Source organism: Carcharhinus amblyrhynchos, chromosome 5 (genome assembly GCF_965287045.1).
Source record: "Carcharhinus amblyrhynchos chromosome 5, sCarAmb.v2.hapA, whole genome shotgun sequence".
NCBI classification, from domain to species: Eukaryota; Metazoa; Chordata; class Chondrichthyes; order Carcharhiniformes; family Carcharhinidae; genus Carcharhinus; species Carcharhinus amblyrhynchos.
In genome coordinates this window covers 32,003,250-32,022,943 of record NC_137328.1, presented here as the reverse complement: position 1 = coordinate 32,022,943, position 19,694 = coordinate 32,003,250, and the positions used below count along the sequence as shown (strand labels likewise).

The following is a 19,694-nucleotide window of genomic DNA, read 5'->3' as shown; positions in this document are numbered from 1 at the left end:
AGCAGATGATTGAAAGTGTGAGATTTGTTTGTTCTGGGTTTGTCAAGCTTTGAACATTTAACCGATATATCTGGGCTCATTGATGTGTCACCACAAATATGTAAGAGGTAAAGTGAATATGAAGGAAATATTGAACTGATTAATTTGTTTCAAATTTAACACTGAAGTCTCTAATTTGGCATAGATCAATTGAACCTCAAATTTATGTCATGCTTTGAGTTGCAAGTTGACTTGAGGGAGATGGTATGTTACACAAATGCTTACATGTTGTTACTTCAGGAATGTTATCAGCTGTTTGGCAATGTAAAATAATCTTTTCTTTTCCACCCCCGACAGATACGTTCAGTGGGTAACCTTGTGGATGGCCCTCAAGCAGACCAGATGGAACAGGAAAGAGCCAGTCATGTCGAGGACAAGAGACTGAGTCCAGTATTACCGATCCATTGTCACTCTCCAGAGCGGCACACTGAGAACGTAGCAGTGAAAGGAGAAAATGGAAGAGAATTCAATCAATTGCCAGAGGTACAGCAACACCACGTCAATGGAGATTGCAAATGGGACAGTGTGAAAAACAACCACGATCAGAGCCAAGCTCAGGAAAATGAGGAAAACTGTGACAACCTCGAGCCTCAGCAAGGAAACCTCGAATTTCCCCAGTGTATTCAGAATGGCGGCATAAAGCATGTCCTCAGTGAATCTTCGTCATGTGGGCTTCAACAACCGAAGAAAATCAAGCTGGACGAAGAGCCATATGGTGAAAATCCAGACGCAGAGAACCAGGAGGTGAAGCTGAAAGGGTGTATCCGGGATCAGACTGAATTTTGGGACTTTGACAGGCAGATCTTGCCTCGGAACACAGTCAAGTCTCCAAGTTCTGACAGTGATGACCCTGGATATCTCCAGCCACAATCGAATGAACATAACAAACTGGAAAAGAATACTGCCAGTTACAAAAATGGGGACATTTACTCACTCCTTGAAAGTAAACAGGTGCCAGTTCCAAATGGTGCTACAAGTTCCACATCTTCCACAGACAACCAGCAAGGTGCTGTCCGAGACAAAGCACTGTCTCTGTGCTATCCAGAGTACTCATTTACTGCAGCACACACTGTTACATCTCACGAACACACCAGAACAACTCAGACCATCACTGAACTGTCATGGAGAACAGCTCACACCTCACATACCTCGTATATGTTGAAAACAGAAGGGCAGCTGAAGCAGCAGATACAACAGCTGCCAGCGACCAAGAGCCAAGAGCCACAGAGCTCTGTCGGGCAGGTGCCCGGCCAGAGTTATCCTGTGGTATCTACCAAGTGTTTACACCTGCAGACCAGCAGCCCCAGCACTGTGTGCTTCACAAGGATGTCAGGAACCCCTGACACACTTTCCAAGGGGAGTACAACATTTATTGGTGCTACAGGCGGCTCGGCCAGTTTCTTGCAGGCTGCGGAGGGACTTCGTTTACATCCTGACCGACGCGCCTGCAATGTGGCCGATAACCACCGTGTGACTGGTGACCCGTGCCAACCAGAGTTGCCTAACAGCAGACCGTTGCCAGAGCAGGTGGATGCCGGTGCAGCAGGGCAGCTGCGACCTGCCCGGCCAAAGCCACCCAGCAGGGAGCTGGAACAAGGCAGTGCGACTGAGAATGGTGCCATTTCTTCTCAGCGGCTAACACAGCAGCACTGCGCTGGTGCACAGGTCAGAGAGGCAGCTCAGCAACTGCCTCCCGATGTTTGGCTGCAGCTCCAGTACGAATGCCAGCTGCTTCACCAGCAGAGGCAGCTTCACCAGCGGCAGCTAAATCAGAACAGTCAACAGAATCCCCCTTCCTGGCCCAACTCTGGAGTCAGTGGGCAGCAGATACTCCAGCAACTGGAAACGCGTCCAGACAGCAGGGACTCGCTGTCACAAGAGGGTCAAAGTTCACCTTTTAGTGGGCAGCACCAGCTCCAGGTGTCCCCAGATCAAGGGTTGGCTCACCCTCACCCGCTGAGGGGGCAGGAGCATCTGTGCAGCAGCAGGCAAGCAGTCAATGAGCAGCAGGCAGAATCGACCATCCCACTTCAAAGGCAGATGCCAGGAACGGGACTGGATCCAGCTGAGCTGGCAGGGTTGGAGATACATCGGCCACAGTCTGCCCCACAACAACTCCTGCAAGGCCAACAGGACAAGGTGGAGACTATGCCAGTAAAAGAGTCACTGCCACTAAGGTTAGCTCTGAGTCGGCCCCATTCAGTCCCTCAGCAGCAGGACATGGTGATTATGAAGGCCCGCTTCCGATCCTGGCACTTAGCGCAAAACTCACTGGCACAGGGACAGGGGGCGCCAGTACCTGAGGGGAGGCCCTCTTCCCACTGGCCGCACAGTCACCAAGCACAGATGCCAAACATCCAACAGCTACAGCAGCTTCCTCCAGATCCCAGTCAGAATGTGGCGTCAACTATTAAGAGCAACAATCATCAATATCAAAGTGGCACCGAACAACAATGTGGATACAGCTTAAAACCAGTGGAGCTCATCAAGACAGAAAACCCAATGGGAGTGCCAAATGAGCAACAATCCCAACCAACGCAGAAACCAAAAGGCCCATATTACAACATCCACAACAGTGCCCTTCACCGAAAACTTAGCGAGGCTGAATTAAACAAGATCATCCCGACTCATTGCAGCAATAGGCAACTCGTCCAAGGAGAGGCAGGACCATTCCACAGGGCAGAGAGCAACTCAAACCAAGACCTTCCCCTGATAAACAAGGCCATTGACCTGCAGAAAGTTCAATATGTTCAGCCAGGTTCAGGTCAAGCTCAGCAATTCAAGCAACAAGTACATCATATGTCTGTTATCCAACAGCTTCAGCAGCCACTGACGCAGCAGCAACATCCACAGCAACAATCTGAACCGAGCCAGCAAGTTTCTGCCCATAGGATGGAGCAAGGCAATTCAGTCCCTCACCCACACGCGACAGCAGGGCAAATGATCCGTGACTCGCAAAGCCCTCAGTGTCCATCCGGCATCCAAAAAGAAGACAAGTTTCTAACTAACGCAGCACTTAAAACTCATTTATTGCAACGGGACGAATTTCAAAGAAAAATGTACCAACAAGAAATTCAGGACGCCAAAGGATTTCAGAGAGTAATCAAGGTCGAGAAAGAATCTTCAACAGCCCCTTCCACAACTGTAAGCAGTGCCCAGCTGAAAGATAACCCTGAGATAATGAATCTTATTAAGCAGCAGAGTCAGAAATTCAGCTGTGACCAACAAAAGCAAGGAAGGAGCATCATTGAAGCACTGGAGCAGCGTTTCAAAGAGTATCAGCTCTCTTCACCCTTTGAGCAACAGTCAGGGGTCATCAAATCGCCCAAGCATGTGAAGGTGGAAACCTCCGGATCTGTCACTGTTTTGTCTGCTACTGCAGACTTTGAGTCAGATATAGGCGGAGACTCTACCCCAGCACTACAAACCAGTTCATCTACTGAAGCCACACCAACCAAAAGACGACCAGGATCCACACTCAGTAATTTTTTAGAGTCGCCCCTGAAATATTTGGACACCCCTGTAAAAAACCTACTGGACACCCCAAAAAAGACCCAATATGATGTCCCTGCATGCAGCTGTTTTGGTAAGTACTGTCATTTTACTACTTCATAGAGCATTCAAGTGGCAGAATACCTCAGAAACATGGCGGACCACACAGAACTGCGTATTGTACCAGTCATGCTTATCACAGAGCCACAACCCCCATAGAAGAATTCAAGAACATTTTGAGAAGATAGACCCCACTCAAGCTGTTTAGCAATATCCTGCTACCATCTTCCTCCTTTTGTGGTGGCTAAGGTTAAAATTTCCCCTTACTGTTTACAGAATTCCTGATGTTAGTAGAATAACTGTACATGACCTATACATGGGGCCTTGGTGACACCATACCCGGAGCACTGTGTGTATAAATTTCATCTCCTTTCCTGTGGAAAGATATATCTGTCTTACAGGAATGTAGCAGCAATTGGATTGATTCCTAGAATAAGGGGATTGAATTGACCAAGCCAATATTCCCTAGAATGCAGAAGAATAAAACATGGTCTCATTGAAACATGTAAAGTTTCAAGGAGCTTGACAGGGCAAATGCAAGGAGGGACTCCTGGCTGGAGTATCTAGAACTGGAGTAAGGGTCCAGCCATTTAGAACTGAAACGAGGAGAAATTTCTTCACTGAGATGTTTGTGGATCTTTGGAATCCTGTCAGCAGAGAAATGTGAATGCTCAGTCAAGGAGTATAGTCAAAACAGAGGATGATATATTTTTAGAGATTAAGTGGATTAAGAGGTCTAGGCCTAATTCAAAGAGGTGGAGGTGAGGTAGCAGATCATCCATGACCGTTTTCACTGATGAAGCAAGCTCACCCAGCTCCTATTTATTAGATTCCAGCAAGCTAACAGAATTAACCAGATCATGTCTGAATACATAAGGAACCAGTTCCTTTCTTCTCCCATTTTTGGTGTCAGACATTAACTTCACCAACTTTCTCAAATGAATGCTGCCAAGAACAGTGGTGGAATGAGATGCTGTTGGTAGCAACAGGATAAAGATATGAGTCATGCTAAAAAGAGAAGAGCAAATTTGTATTAGTACAGCCTGGAGAAAATTACTTTCTTACCAAGAATGGCATCAGAGAAAGGAAGCTAGAAGTTACAAAATAATATAGTACAAAAGGCCATTCAGCCCATTATGGGTGTTTTTTGGAAAAGCAATTCAATTGGTCACACTCCTTCACACTTTTCCCAAAACTCTGCACATATTCCCTTCTTAAATAAATTCACACAATTACTTTTTGAGAATTATTTAATCTGCTTCCAACAAACCTTATTGCGGAAGAGGAGAGTGTGTGTTGGGTTGTAATACTGGGTGAAGACTGGAGGTGATGGATTGTAATAGTGAGTAAAGACTGAGGATGATGAATTGTAATACTGAATGAAGGAATGGGGTGATGGATTGTGATACTGAGTGGAGGGCATGGAGTGATGGACTGCAATACTGAGTAAAGATTGCGAGCGATGCTGGTGTAAGACCTGTTGTGAGTAATAGCAATTGAAAAGTGTCATAGTGCCCATTCCGCACAGAACCAAACCATCAGTGTTCAGAAAGGATACAGAACTGAGACTTGCACAATGGAGTGGGAGAATAAAAAGAACCAATGCAGAGAACAGGAAAAACACTGCTAGCTATTACAATCCAAACCTTAATTGCTGACCGAAAGTTATAAGGAATACCTGTTAAAGGATGCCAAGATTAATTAACTAATTTCCTCCCAATTGACCTGATCCACAGGTGGGAGATGGTTTCGTGAGCAGACTCCCTCCCAATGATTGCTGAGCAATCATTGCATGGTGATATTATACAACTGGAACACCTCAGGGTCCCCTGGAGCTCCCTCCAGTGGCTTTAAGATGCTACTGTGATGTTTCACTACATTGTACTCGATAATCACCAGAGATTAGTCATCAGATGCCAGGCCTTGAAGCAAAAACTGAGGGAGGGTTAGCCTGCGAAGGTGAGCCACAGAAGCAGGGCACGGAGCCAAACAGAAAACAGACTGCTGAAGGAAGTTGCTGTGGGTGGTGAGGAAAGCTTGAGGAAAGAAAATTTGAAGATGCTGGGATACGTATCCAGTGGTTCTTGGAACACACGAATGGGATGGGTTTGTTGCACTTACTGAATATGTGGCCGCTCAAGCCCTATGCAAATTCCACCTTCCTACCTACTCCCCACACCTTTCGGCTCCCTATATTCCAAGAGTCTGTCTCAACTTTGAATATATTCAATGTCCCGGATTAGTGACCCTCTGAGAGAGAAAATTCTAACTCATCCACATCTTAGATGCACGATCCTTTATTTTGAAACTGTGCGCCTAGGTCTAGATTCCTTTCATCATTTACCCTGTCAAACCCCTTCAGAATTTAATATAAAAGTAAAGTTTATTTATTATTCACAAGTACAATAAGACTGCAATGAATTCACTGTGAAATTCCCCTAGTCGCCACACTACAGCGCCTATTCGAGTCAATGTATCTAACCAGCATGTCTTTCAGACTGTGGGAGGAAACCAGAACACCCAGAGGAAACCCACACAGATGCGGAGAGAATATGCAAATTCCACATAGAACAGTGACCCAAGCCCAGTCCCTGGCTCTGTGAGGCAGCAGTGCTAACCACTGTGCCATTGTGCTGCCCGTTCTTTCTCATTCTTCGAAATTCCAATGAGTACAGGTCCAACCTGTTCAACCTTTCCTCACTTCAGGAATCAAACCTAGTGAACCTTCTTTGAATTGCCTCCAGTTTAGGTATATATCTTCTTAAGTAAGGTGACCAGTACAATACTCTAAGTATGGTCTCACCAAAAACTTCCCTTTTATACCCCTTAAAATAAAGACCAACATTCCATTTGCTTCCCTAATTACTTGCTGTACCTTAGTAAGTCTGTACGAGTAAACCCAGATGCTTATTGTTCACAAAGTTCTGCAGTCTCCCCCTATTTAAATAACATTTTGCTTTTCCACTCCTTGCAAAGTGGCTAATCTGACATTTTCCTTCATTATACTGATGCCAGTGTCCTAGTGATTGAAACCCAATTCTCCCCCACTGCCATTCATTCAACTCTCAGATCTTATTGACCCTACCCCAAATTACCCACAGCAAATAATTCAGATATTATGACCATTTGATTCTGCTTCATTCCTTCGATAGAGCCTCTTTCTTAGTCCTGCCTGTTGTTGATTCCTATGTGGACAACTGGATCTTTCCCCTCTCATTATAAGTGCTTTCTGACCAGCCCGAAGGGAATGTCTATAACTCTGGCACCAGAGAAACAGTATTACATTCAGCACTCTCTTGGCTGCAGAGAACAGTATCGATCCCCTTAACTATACATTATTATATCCCTTTTCACTCCCACAACTTCAATGGCCTCTAGCACAACAGGGCATAGGTCACTTTGCTCATTCTCCCTGCAGTCCTCACTCTCATCCATCAGGAAGCAAGAATCTTAAACCTATTGGACAATGCAAGAGCTGAGGCTCCCCCAGAGCTACCTTTTGCATCCCCAGAACTATCTCCATTGTAGCCAATGCATTCTGTTGCTGAGCTTGGACCAAATTTGAATGAGACCTCACACTGGGAGCACAGGATGACCAAATAGACTTTCCAACAACATCAGATAAATTATCAAATCTCATCAAAACTGTTGTCATTCTACTTGGAGTGCCAAAGACTAAGTGAACAAAAAAGAAAGGATTTTGCATTTACATGGCACGTTTCGCAACCAAAGTGCTGCCCAGCTAATGATGTACATTTGAAGTGTAGTCACTGCTGTAATGTAGGAAATGCAGCGGATAATGTCCTCTGCTTTTATGATGTACAATGAAAGAAAAAATTGGCCAGCATGCCAGGACACTACTGCCCTGATCTTTTCCAAGTACTGCAATGGGATCTTTTATTTTCACTTGAGAGAGCATAGGTTTAGTGTCTCATTTGAAAGATCATCCTCTCAGTGTTATATTGGAGAGTCAGCCTGGATTATGTAAGAATTCAAGGCAGATTTCCCTTTTTGACCTTTCACAGAATAAAAACAAATTATACACTTGTGAAGGAACCAACGTTACTTTATTCCTGTGTAAGTATTAAATTGCCTTGAACTGATTAAAGGGAAGTAGGCTTGGATGAAAATGGCTTTTCAACTTAATTGTTTGTGTCCCACCAGAAAATCAGCCTTAACTGGATAGATTAGAAAAAATGCAATCACTTTTCTCAGAATAGAGAATTTTAAGGGTAGGTTTAATAAATGGTGTTCAAAATTATGAAAGATTTTGACAGGGTAGACAGAGTGAAACTGTCTCCACAGACAGGAGGATTGGTAACAGAGGAGGAAGATTTAAGAGAATTGGCAAAGAAGACAGTTAAAGAAATGAGAAGAGCTTTTATTTTATGCAGTGAGTTATTACGACCTAGAATGCACTAAAAGGGCGACGAAAGCCAATTCAATAACAAAAGGAATGGGAGAAATTCTTGAAAATTAAAAACTTGCAGGTGAAATGAGATGAATTGGATAGTACTTTCAAAGATAAGACTTGGACATTATGGGCCGAATGGCCTCCCTTTATGTTGTATGATTTTTCCCCTTTAACATCCACCTGAACTTTGATCTATTTCATTTAAAGGGCTGGAATTATGGAATGAGGGGTGGTGCACAATGAAAGGGACCAGAACATGGTGGCATAGCATGGCATGGTTATTGCTGAGGATATTCCATTGGGAAATATAAAAACTGTCTAAACACATGCAGCTTACAGCCCTGATCAATTTATTTCACACTCTGTGATGCGATGACTAATGTAGCAGTTGAACTTAAATTAAAACTGGGTGAAATTTCAAATCAGCAAATGATTGAGACAAGAAAGCAAATTGCTGGTATTCTCCTTTGCCAAAGTCATGTCAAAGTTTTGAATGTAATCAGGAGGGTATTGTTCATCTGACTTATTGCTGGGAATGACTTTTGGCAACCGTTTCAATGAAACTGAGTTTTGGGACTTTGGCTTTTATCCAGACATTACAACATGAGAAAAAGTTTGCATAGTTTTCATGATCTTTAAATCCTTTTTATTTGCCATATTGGAAAAACCGCAGAGTAAATTTGACTTGTGTGTCAACGCAAATATAACACCCCTTTAAACGAGGACAGGGCTGAGAATTCAACAAGTATATGGTGTGGTTAAAAATAAATTGCATTTAAATCATATAAAAGTCATATTCCAGTTATATATCCTATATTTTAAAATTTCTGATTGTATAACTTACATTCCTGCGCCATCACCTCCTCAGAACATCCCGAAGTGTTTTATAGCCAACAAATTACTTTTCATATTCTTGTTACTGCAGGGAAGACCATTTGCCCATAGCAAGATCCCACAGCAGTGTGATTAGTGGTCAAATAATCTGTTTGTAGGGACTTCAAGAGAACTTCCCTGCACTTCCTTCAATAATGCCAAGTCTTTGTACGTCCCTGAATGTTAAAAAAATGGTAGGGCCTTGGTTTAACATAACGATACAAAGGCAAAAATAATGCAGCCACTGGGCAACAGAAATAAAACCAGAAAATGCTGGAAATATTCAGCAGCGTGTATGGAGTGAAAAAGAGTGTTACCACGTAGTAGTTACACCTCGCCCCACCCCACCCACCTCCCGGCAAACTGGGTGGCAGAGGTATAAAACCGGGCGCATTGTGGTTGCACCGTGGTCATTGTCTCCATTCTGTGAGTGCCATTTTACCAGTGCTGAGGGAGGCACCATGTGGTCCACTTGCCCTTAGGTCAGTTGAAGCCCTTAGGTGGCCAATAAATAGCCACTGAAGAGTAGAGTTTATTAGTCACAAGTAAGGCTTACATTAACACTGCAATGAAGTTACTGTGAAGTTCCCCTGAGAATTCAAGGAACTTCTGCTGCAGCGTTCCTCTGAAGAGCTTCCTCCTGCTGCTGCTGGGATTTCATCAACTTTGTTGGTGACAAGAGCAAATCTCGAGGCTGCCAGTTAGTTGGGTAGGGGGAGGGTGGGATTTGCTGGGGTTGGGGAATGCCTCATATTTGGGCACCCTATGGTCAGTGCCTATTAATCCCCCCTACCCTGCACCCAAGGTTTATTCTCCCTCCCCAAATATTTTCCCCTGGCTGCCCGAACCACTTGCCAAAGCCTAGCCCTGGTGGTATCCTAGTCTGAGTCCATGGTAGCTCTTCCTCGGGGACAGTCTGTTGTCTTAGCAGTGGTCACCAATCTCAGTGGTGCTGGGATTAGAGAGTTGTCGGCCAGTTGATTGGCTAGCAGTGCATGGAGAGGGGATGTACTCCTTGAAAAGGGTAAAAATCCTGCCCTAAGCCAATTATTAGCCCGACAAACATTAAATAGTTGCGGAATGATATGATCATGTTGAGGTGAGCTTGCCCCCAGTCTTTCAGCCACTGCTGCTGTGCAAAATTTTGGCAAACGTTTCAGGTCAATGATCTTTCCTCAGACCTCTATCTAACATATCATCTCCTCAGTACTGAAGTGTCAGCCTAGATTATGCATTCAAGTACCCGCAGAACCCACAACATTCTGCCTCAATGCCTTGGATGAACCTAGACCACAGACTATGATGTTGCTGGGTCTGTTTTTGCTTTCTAAGTTCTCAGTTAGATTCAGTCAATGGAAGTAATTATAATTATTTATTGTTGATTAATGTGATTGATTCATTTACATTTTGCTGATAAGTAACCAATAGTTACTGTCTCATCAGAATAATAAAAATAGCATCATCATAATTTTTTCACTTAAATTAACAGAACAAATCAGTGAAAAGGATGAAGGCCCTTATTACACACACCTTGGAGCAGGCCGGAATGTAGCAGAAATTCGAGAGCTAATGGAAAACAGGTACAGTATTAAATTAAATGAACATATTAAAATTTTTGATGTGTACTATGGTTGTGGTTGTTGGCGGTCAATCATCCTAGTCCCAAGATATTGCTGCAGGAGTTCCTCTGGTTGGTGTCCTAGTCTCAACCATCTTCAGCTGCTTAAATCTCACCTTAGCTCCATTATAAGATCAGAAGTTGGGATGTTTGCTGATGATTGTGCAATTTAAAGCACCATTTGCAGTTCCTCAGGTACTGAAGCAGCCCATGCCCAAATGCAACATTAAGGCCTAGACTGACTAGTGACAAGTAACATGCGTGCTAGGCAACGAACATCTCCAATAGGAGAGAATCTAACCATCTCCTGTCGATTACCATGACTATCAACATCCTGGGGGTTATCATGGACCAGAAACTGAAGTGGACCAGTCATACAAATACTGTAGCCAAAAGAGCAGATCAGAGGCTGGGAAGTCTTTGGTGAGTAACTCGCCTCCCGACTTCCCAAATCTTATGCACAATCTAATAAGGTGCAAGTCAGGAGTGAGATGGCATACTCTCTACTTGTCAAGCTTACTTCAAGAAATTCAACACAATCCAGGACAAAACTGTTTACTTGACAGGCATCCCATCCATCATTTTAACAAGCAGTCCCTCCACCACCACCACACATTGGCAGTGGTGTGTGCCATCTACAAGATGCACTGCAGCAGCTGTCTAAAGTTCCTTCAACCACTTTCTTTTAAACTCCATCTGTCACTTTTCTGCCCAGCTCTGCATCCTATCAATGTCTGTTTGTAGCCTACAAGAGCCCTCCACCTCATCCACTACTCCACCAATCTTGGTGTCATCGGCAAATTTACTAACCCACTCTTCAGCCTCTCTTCCAAGTCATTGATAAAAATCACAAATAGCAGAGGATCCAGCACTGATCCCTATGGTACAATCAACACAATAAAATCAACACAAAGCAAAACCAGTTTGGCAATATGATAGCTGTCACAGATTGAGCACAGACTAAGGCTGTGAGGTCCTTTCTTTTAGGTGTCCTGGAAGTTCCCTGAAACTGCCATCAAGTATTTTAAGTATAGTGGGTTCCTTGAGGAATTAGTCAGCAATGGGCAGTGTACTTTCAGGATTTGTCAATGTCTCAGAGAGAAGGTCGACAGCTCAGGGGAGTGGGCAAGAGCTTTGTGGAAATATCTTTACAGCACTGCTTCTAGGGCAAGAGGAATAGGAGTTGCTTCATCATAGTCCTGATGTGGAGATGCCAGCGTTGGACTGGGGTAAACATGCACCTGACAAAGGGGCAAGCCCCAAAAGCTTGTGGGTTTACTATCAAATAAACTGGTTGGACTTTAACCTGGTGTTGTGAGACTTCTTACTGTCATCATAGTCCACCAGAGTGACCCTGTTTGGACCCACCACCTGCATACTGGACCCGCATACTGAGATTGGATCTCACCCCTCACTAGTCAGACATTCCTGACTTGGGGCAACCACCTCTACCCCATCAAAGTTGGGCTTTCCCATTCCATTAGGCCACCTCACTGTAATCAGACTTCCCTCCTGGATCAACAAGCAATTCCCCAATACCCCGTCCCTCACCTTCCATGCTGTTCAAAGGTACTCCCTCAAACTCAGCTGCAAATTCCCTCACTCCTCTTGGGCTCTGGCCTCTTCCAGAACATTCTCTGCACCATAAAGAGCCAAACCTATCTGTTGGGGCAGATAACTTCATTGATGGGAAGGGCACCTGCTGGAGAAGTCAAAATTCCTTCCGCTGCTCACAGGCCTACCCCAATAAATATCTGGGCCTATGTGTCACTTTAATGTAACTACAGTGTAAACATCTGCAGGAAAGAAACACTTGCTAAATAGGATCAAAGATTTCCTTCAACATTAAATCAAAATGCTTGTTACTGCTAGTGTTTTTCTGGTAAGTTTGATGTGTGGCAGGGATGACCAGTCACTGGCTGAATGTATAGCATGGAATTGGAAGTCAATGTGCATGCTCAGATATCATCCCTACAATGTCACAAACCTTTTCGCCAATCTTTCATTTTTTGGGGAGTAAAATCTGGGCATTTTGTTTTTACTTGGCTTGAAGTATTTACAGTCTGGGAGAAGAGCTCAACTGAAAGCTCAACTGAAAAGTGCAAAGGGTGTCTTTGAAAGAGAATGACTCACTTTACATGTGCAGGCCTGAATGGATAGGGCATGGGAACTGTTACGGTGAGTTGGCTGAACTAACAGAATAGTAATGAAACATAAGGGTCAGATCAGATTGAGCTTGGCTGATTGATTGGTAGTTCTTTCACGTTTTGTCTTTAAATGGAGAAGTGGAAAGCTGAATGTATCAAAAGCTGGATGTGTCAAAGGATTATTGTCATCACCAACTCCTGGCGAGAGACAAAACTTTCTCATGTAAGCAAATAGCTAACTTGGTAGCAGGCAACTTGGATGCCTGTGTTACGCTTTTAATGAGACTCTTTTCACATGATGGCCTTGACCTTCAGGCAAACACAGAAAGGGGAGAAACTTTGTCACATAGAGTTATTGGACTTTGCTTGGGCACAAGTGCTTCCTCAATTACAGCACTTAACAAATGCTCTAGATAAGAGCTCTGGAAAACAGAAAATAGGACAGGAAATGGGATTAGTTTGACTAGAGAACTGAAAATGGAACTATGTCAAATAAACCCTCAGACAAGGATCAAATTAATCACAGACCTGAAGGGTTGAATGGCCTTCTCCTGTGCTGAGATGTCTATTTGACGCCGATTAATGAGAAAAGCAGAGTCTTGTTTTGTATTGGCATCAAATTATCTACCCACCTAAATAGGCTGCACTTCAGAAATTCCAAGTCCAATTTAAATATAAATTCATTGGTTAAATGTAGAGAACGTGTTTCAACTTGTGGGAGAGTCAAAAAACCAGGTGGTGTAAACATAAGATTGTCATCAATAAATCCAGTAAGAAATTCAGCAGAAATGTATTTACCCAGAGAATGGCGAGAACTCAAAACTTGCAACCATATGGAGTAGCTGAAGCAAATTCCGAAATGTCCATTTTCACAATGGCGTCAACAACATCAAGACAGCAGCATGCAGGTTCCTGATCCACTCTCTCTCCCAACTGATGAAATTGAACAATTCCATGTCTGAAATAGGGACAGGAATCCCAAATATGGCTAACAATTTAAAGCCTGGTTGATACACTCTGGCTCCATATCGGGATGAGAAAATCTGGCCCTATTTATGTCTCTATAAAGCTAAAGATCCTATATGTCTTTTTAACCACTTTCACAACCCACCCTGTCAATAATTTGTGCACATCCTGTTCCTGCATATACTTTAGAATTGTATCCTTAGTTTATATTGCCTTTCCACTTTCTGCCCACCAAAACGTTTTACAGCTCACTTCTCCATGCTAGATTGTACCTTCCACTGATCTGTCCATTCCACCAGCTTGTTTAAGCCCTCTTGAAGTCAATCCTCATCCTCCTCACAGTTCACAATACTTCCAAGCTTTGTGTCACCTTCAGATTTTGAAATTATGCCCTTGACATCCAAGTCTAAATCCATTCTCTAAATACATGGTGGTTCTGTTATGGATCCCTGGGGAACCTCGCTATTTTCCTCTTATCCAAAAGTTATTCACCATTACTCTTAGTTTCCTGTCACTTCATATCCAGTAAAAAGTCTGACAACACCAGGTTTTAGTCCAACCTATTTATTTGATAATATTCTCACAAGCTTTCGAGGGGTTACCCTCTTCGTCAGGTGAATGGAGAGTTCTGGCCAGAACTCTCCATTCACCTGACGAAGAGGGTAACCCCTCGAAAGCTTGTGAGAATATTATCAAATAAATAGGTTGGACTAAAACCTGGTGTTGTCAGACTTTTTACTGTGTTTACACCAGTCCAACGCCGGCATACCCACATCATGACTTCATATCCATGCAGCCACTTTGTCTTATTCCATGAGCTTCAGTTTTGCTGGCAATCATGTGGTGGCACTTCATCAATCACCTTTGGAAGTTCATGTAACTGTAAAATGTAAAGTTGCCATAGTCACAGATGACTATAGGCAGCTCTCCCCTTTGAGAGAGAGAGCTGACTGGTGGTGATTTAAGCTAAAGATCACCATACCTCAGGTGAGGGGCAAGGTTGAGAAGGTGGGCCTTCATGAATAACCTCCATATGCACTACATCAATCACAGGACCCTCTTTAGCACTTCATCAAAAAAACTCAAATCACGTTAGTCGAATGTGATTTGTCCTGAGGAAATTTGAATTATCTTTCTTTAATTGATCCAGATTTGTCCAAGAGACTATTCATTTTGCCCTGGATTATTGTTTTGAAAAGCTTTACTACCACCAAAATTAGAATGATTGGCCTACAGTTGCTGGTGTATTATTTTTAATTCTCCAGTCCTGTGACACCAAACTGTATCTAAGGAGGATTTGAAAATTATGGCCAGCACCTCTGCAATTTTCACCCTTACTTACCTTGGTAACCTCAAATGTACCTGAAACTCAGAATTACAGAACGTTACCACAGGTAGAAGTTATTTGGCTTAATGTGTACACACCAACTCTCCAAATGAACAATTAACTTAGTGTAGAATTACAGTTAAAGGTGGCAGAATGCACTTTCTTCCTTTTTAGATAACAGTCTACTTCCCTTTTGAATACTTCAGTTAAACCTGCCTCCACCACACTCCCAAGCAATGCATTCCAGATCTTAACTACTCGGTGACAGCTTTTCCTCATGCTATTTTTGGATCTACAACCAATAACTATGAACCTGTGCCCCCTCATTCTCGACCCTTTCATGAACGAGAACAACCTCTCCTATCTACTCTGTACAAATCTTCTTCATTTTGAATTCCACTATCAAATCTCTCAGCCTTCTTTTCTCCAATGAAAACAATCCTTACTATCTTCAGAACTGAAGTTCCTCATCCCTGGAACTATTCTCATGAATTTGACCTGGCCCTGGTAAACTTAACAACTTTAAGTAAGGCATCTTTTCTGCTATCTCCTCCTTATCATTTTTTAGTCCAGCAGCTATTCAAACATCCCCCTCTTTCACTATGACTTTGGCAACATCTTCTATCTTGGTAAAGGCAGAAACAAGGTGCAGTCACTGCCTCTGCTTCCGCATTGGTTTCACTCTTCCTCTTTTGACAGTTCTACTATTTGAGTGATTTCCCTTTCACATTAATTTCCAGCCTTTTCACATGTTCCCTTTCTGCTCCTTCTATTTCCTTTGTCACTTTCCATCTGATCTTTCTCTATTCAGCCTGATTCTCGCTAGCATTATCAACCTGACGTGTCATAAGCCCTCTTTTTACTGTTTCATCTTCCTCTTTGTCTCAGTGTTTCTCAACCCTTTTCCCCACTGTGACCCCATTTTGTGGCTTAAAAATGGCAGTGACACCACCAGAGTGGAGGAATAGCGCTGTGGGGGCTTCAGGGCAGGCAGGCGGTGGTTGGACAGCTGAGTGCAAGAGGCCGTTTAAACTGCTGGGTTTTTGAATGAAAAACACTTACATTTTCACTGTCTTTTTTAGAACAGCAATCAGGCCCCAAATATTGGCCTCACCCAGCACTTTAAAAAAAAAAGGTTTAAGGGGGAGTCTCAAGGTCATTAACATTCAGTTGGAGCTCCAAGACAGCCATTGCTACCTCGGAGCTCACAACCCCGAAGTTTCATCTTGTGACCACAGCCCAGAGTTTGGGTACCCCTGGTCTAACTCTTTCCTCTACGAGGGAACTCTAGCAATGCTGGCCTTATATGTCTCTTTCATGGGAATGTACCTGAACCTCTTCCTCTTTGATGGCAGCCCATAATTCCATCAGTTTTCCCTACTAATGTTTGATTCCAATTTGCTCCCAAATCTGGAACGATTCCATTCTCAACCTAATGACATTGTCCCTCCTCCAATTAAGTACTTCTCCTCTAGATTGCTCATTGTCCTTTCCCACAGCTAACCTAAACTTTATGATATAATGCTCACTATTTGCTAAATGTTCCCATTATTGACACTTAACTAAATTGATTCACCTTATTCCCCAGAATCTGATCCAGAAATGCCTCCTTCCTCTTTGAGCTAGAAATGTACAGCCCAAGAAAATTCTGTTGAACACACTTTCAGAATCATTTCCCCCTCATTCCCTTTAATAATATTACTATGCCAGTCTATATTAAGATAATTGAAATTCCTCATTATCACTACTATATAGTTCTTCACTGTCCCTCATTAGCTCTTGGCCTATAAAGTGTATCTGGTAATGTAATGCAATCTCTACTGTTTCCTAACTCTAACCAATTTTGTCCTTTACCCTTCCAGCACTGTAATATTATCTTTAATATTATCACTTCTCCTTTTTACTCCCTACCTTTCTTGAATATTTGGTACCCAGGAATATTTAGTGCCCAGTCTGGCCCTTTTCAAGGCATGTCTCCATTATCATCAAGGCATCATATTCCTGTGTGCCAATCCACACCTGAAGCTCACCAACATTAGGTGCCACCTTCTGAGCATTTATGTTCATGCAGTGTACATCTGAATTCAATTGTACTAAATTTCCTCTGAGGCTGACCCCACCTAATACCTCAAACTACTTCTTACTCCAGTACTAACTCTCCCAATCATTTCTGTAGCTTGTTTCTTCTTTCTAATGTTAAGCTTAGCACAATGTTAGATACATTACAACTGTTGACACAGCCAGTGTGGACTGGTAAGCGTAGGAGCAAAGTAGGTTCAGAGGCAACTCAAGGTTCCAGTAAAGCCCAATAATGTTAATCTAAAGTAACAGTTTGGTACTTAGATGTGTAACTGCCCTGTGAAATTGCACAGTCCTTCGAATAAAAAGTAGGAAGGAACAAACCTGCATTTATCTTGCACCTTTCATCACCTCAGAACACCCCCAAGCACTTAAAAACAGTAAACAAGTATCTTTCAAGTATAGTCACTGTTTGTTAAGTAGGAAATGCATTTAAAAAAAGCAAGATCCCACAGGCGGCTGTGTGATTACAATGAGATAATCTGTTTGTTGAAGATAAAATATCAGCCAGGACATCAAGGAGAACTTTGGCTGCTGAGAGATTTTTTTAAGGTTCAGCCCAGAGGGTAGGTGGAGACTTTGTTTAATGAGCCATTTGGAAGTCTGCGCTGAGGTGTAAACCTGGCTTCTGTGCTCATGTTTGGAGTAAAACTTGGAAGTTACAACTTTCTGACTTGAAGGTTTTTGCTGCTGCCAAATATGTTAAACTAACATAATGGTTGAGTCCATAGCTATTAATAGGAATCTTTTTGAAATTAGATCCCGTGCGCCTCCCCACCCCAGAGTTATTTGAAGAACTTGTAATAAAATCCACGTGACTCAGTAAACATAGTGACTTTGCCTGATTTGCTCATGATTCCTGTAATGGAAGATGAAGGATGTCTCAAAGTTATCCTCAATCAGCAGCTTGTTCTTTGCCTCCTATTAGTGTCTGCTAATTCAGAATATCTCCATCAGAGCACTTCTGCCATCTATAGCTTCTTACTTTCCTTGTATAGTAGCAAAACTGTAATTATGTTTCCAGTTCTAGTGGGTGGCACAATGGCACAGTGGTTAGCACTGCTGCTTCATAGCTCCAGGGGCTTGGGTTTGATTCCCGGCTCGGGTCACTGTCTGTGTGGAGTTTGCACATTCTCCTTGTGTCTGCGTGGGCTTCCTCTGGGTACTCCAGTTTCCTTCCACAGTCCAAAGATGTGCAGGTTAGGTTGATTGGTCATGCTAAGAAATTGCCCCTTAGTGTCCAGGGATGTGTAGGTTAGAGGGATTAGTGGGTACAATGTGTAGGGATATGGGGGTAGGGCCTGGGTGGGATTGTGTTCGGTGCAGACTCCATGGCCAAAGGGCCTCTTTCTGCACTGTAGGGTTCTATTATTTCTATGAGTGCATAAACTCAGTGCTTCAGTAGGAATAGGTAAAGAATGGGTGAGGTGAAGGGGCGGTCAGAAGTGCATCAGGTCCTAGCCACCTCCCTGAGATTCACACTCTATAAACCAGCAGAAAATTTCTCTTCCTACGCTTTTCTTATTCCACTGACTGACTTTACAATACCACAATAATTGGAGGTTGAACCATCCTGGATCTCAAACCTTACTGCAAATTTGATCCCATGAAGAGATAGATGCTTGTGTCACAAAATCTCCCAAGCTGATGATTCTGCCCATGTCTGTGTCCTGTATTTACAGTATTCAAAACAGCACTCAAACATTGAAATACATGGAGCATCAGTCCACAATCAGTGTACACTGTAGAGCTCTGTCATAGTGACTCAGATTCCACTAAGGACTGGATACTGTCTGGTTGGATACCTGTATACTCCAAATCTCTGCTGATATTGAATAAATCTTTAAAAGGAGGTTGGAAATTGAAATTGAACTGAGTAAAAGATGTTTCTAATTCTGTGATCATGATTAATCTTTGGGATAATTCTTTCTTCCTCCCTCCCATGCACCCTCCCCCCCCCCCCCCCCCCCCAGGTTAAGCGAGAAAGGCAGTGCTATCAGAATAGAGAAAATAATTTACACAGGGAAAGAAGGCAAAAGCAGTCAAGGATGTCCTATTGCAAAATGGGTGAGTTGTTCCAACACTATTTCGCCAACATTTGTGACATGTAACAATGCACAATGTTTCTACTAATTTGTATTCAATTGTCAACTTACGAGATTGGATTTTGTGATGAGAAGCAAATGATGGTGCTAGTTATTCCTTACACGTACATTTGCCCATAGACTTTACACTGGAAGTTCCTGTTAGCCAAATATCCAAAAAACATGCAGGGTCGAAGGCCTACCTGAAATCCATGTGAACAGCCAACTGTGTCTCTGAAGAATCAGAAATGAGCAGCGCAGTGTCTGAACCAGGAAGTGTCAGTTGGAATATTGAATGGGGTGTCAAATCAGGTTTGGAGAGCAGTCTAAAGACAGCAGGAAAATGAAATTAGGAAAGAGAAATAAAAGAGACAGAACAAAAAAGTAAACAAAGTATTTATTTTAAAAAATCTCCAGCAATGATAAATATGAAGAAATAAGGTACCATGTTTAAAGCTAATTTTCAGTGTTAGAGAAGTTCTTTGTCAGTAATGAAGAATTAGCAGCCTGCTAATAGACTGTTAGCAGACTGTTAATGGACAAGCCCCAACATTTTTCTGGAGAGTTTAGTTTGTATATGTCACATAAATAAAGG

General features: G+C 42.9%; 1 protein-coding gene across 7 annotated transcripts in view; it reads left to right on the top strand.

The window, feature by feature from the left end:
• The window catches only part of LOC145342941 (methylcytosine dioxygenase TET2-like), a 159,334-nt gene that overhangs the window by 98,111 nt on the left and 41,529 nt on the right, over positions 1-19,694 (top strand). For all 7 annotated transcript variants that reach the window (XM_080188581.1, XM_080188580.1, XM_080188583.1 and 4 more), the window contains 3 exons: positions 337-3,625; positions 10,368-10,458; positions 18,989-19,082. In XM_080188581.1, coding sequence (XP_080044707.1) covers positions 382-3,625; positions 10,368-10,458; positions 18,989-19,082 — 3,429 coding nt within the window. In that variant the 5' untranslated portion in view covers positions 337-381. The remainder of the gene's footprint in view (positions 1-336; positions 3,626-10,367; positions 10,459-18,988; positions 19,083-19,694) is intronic.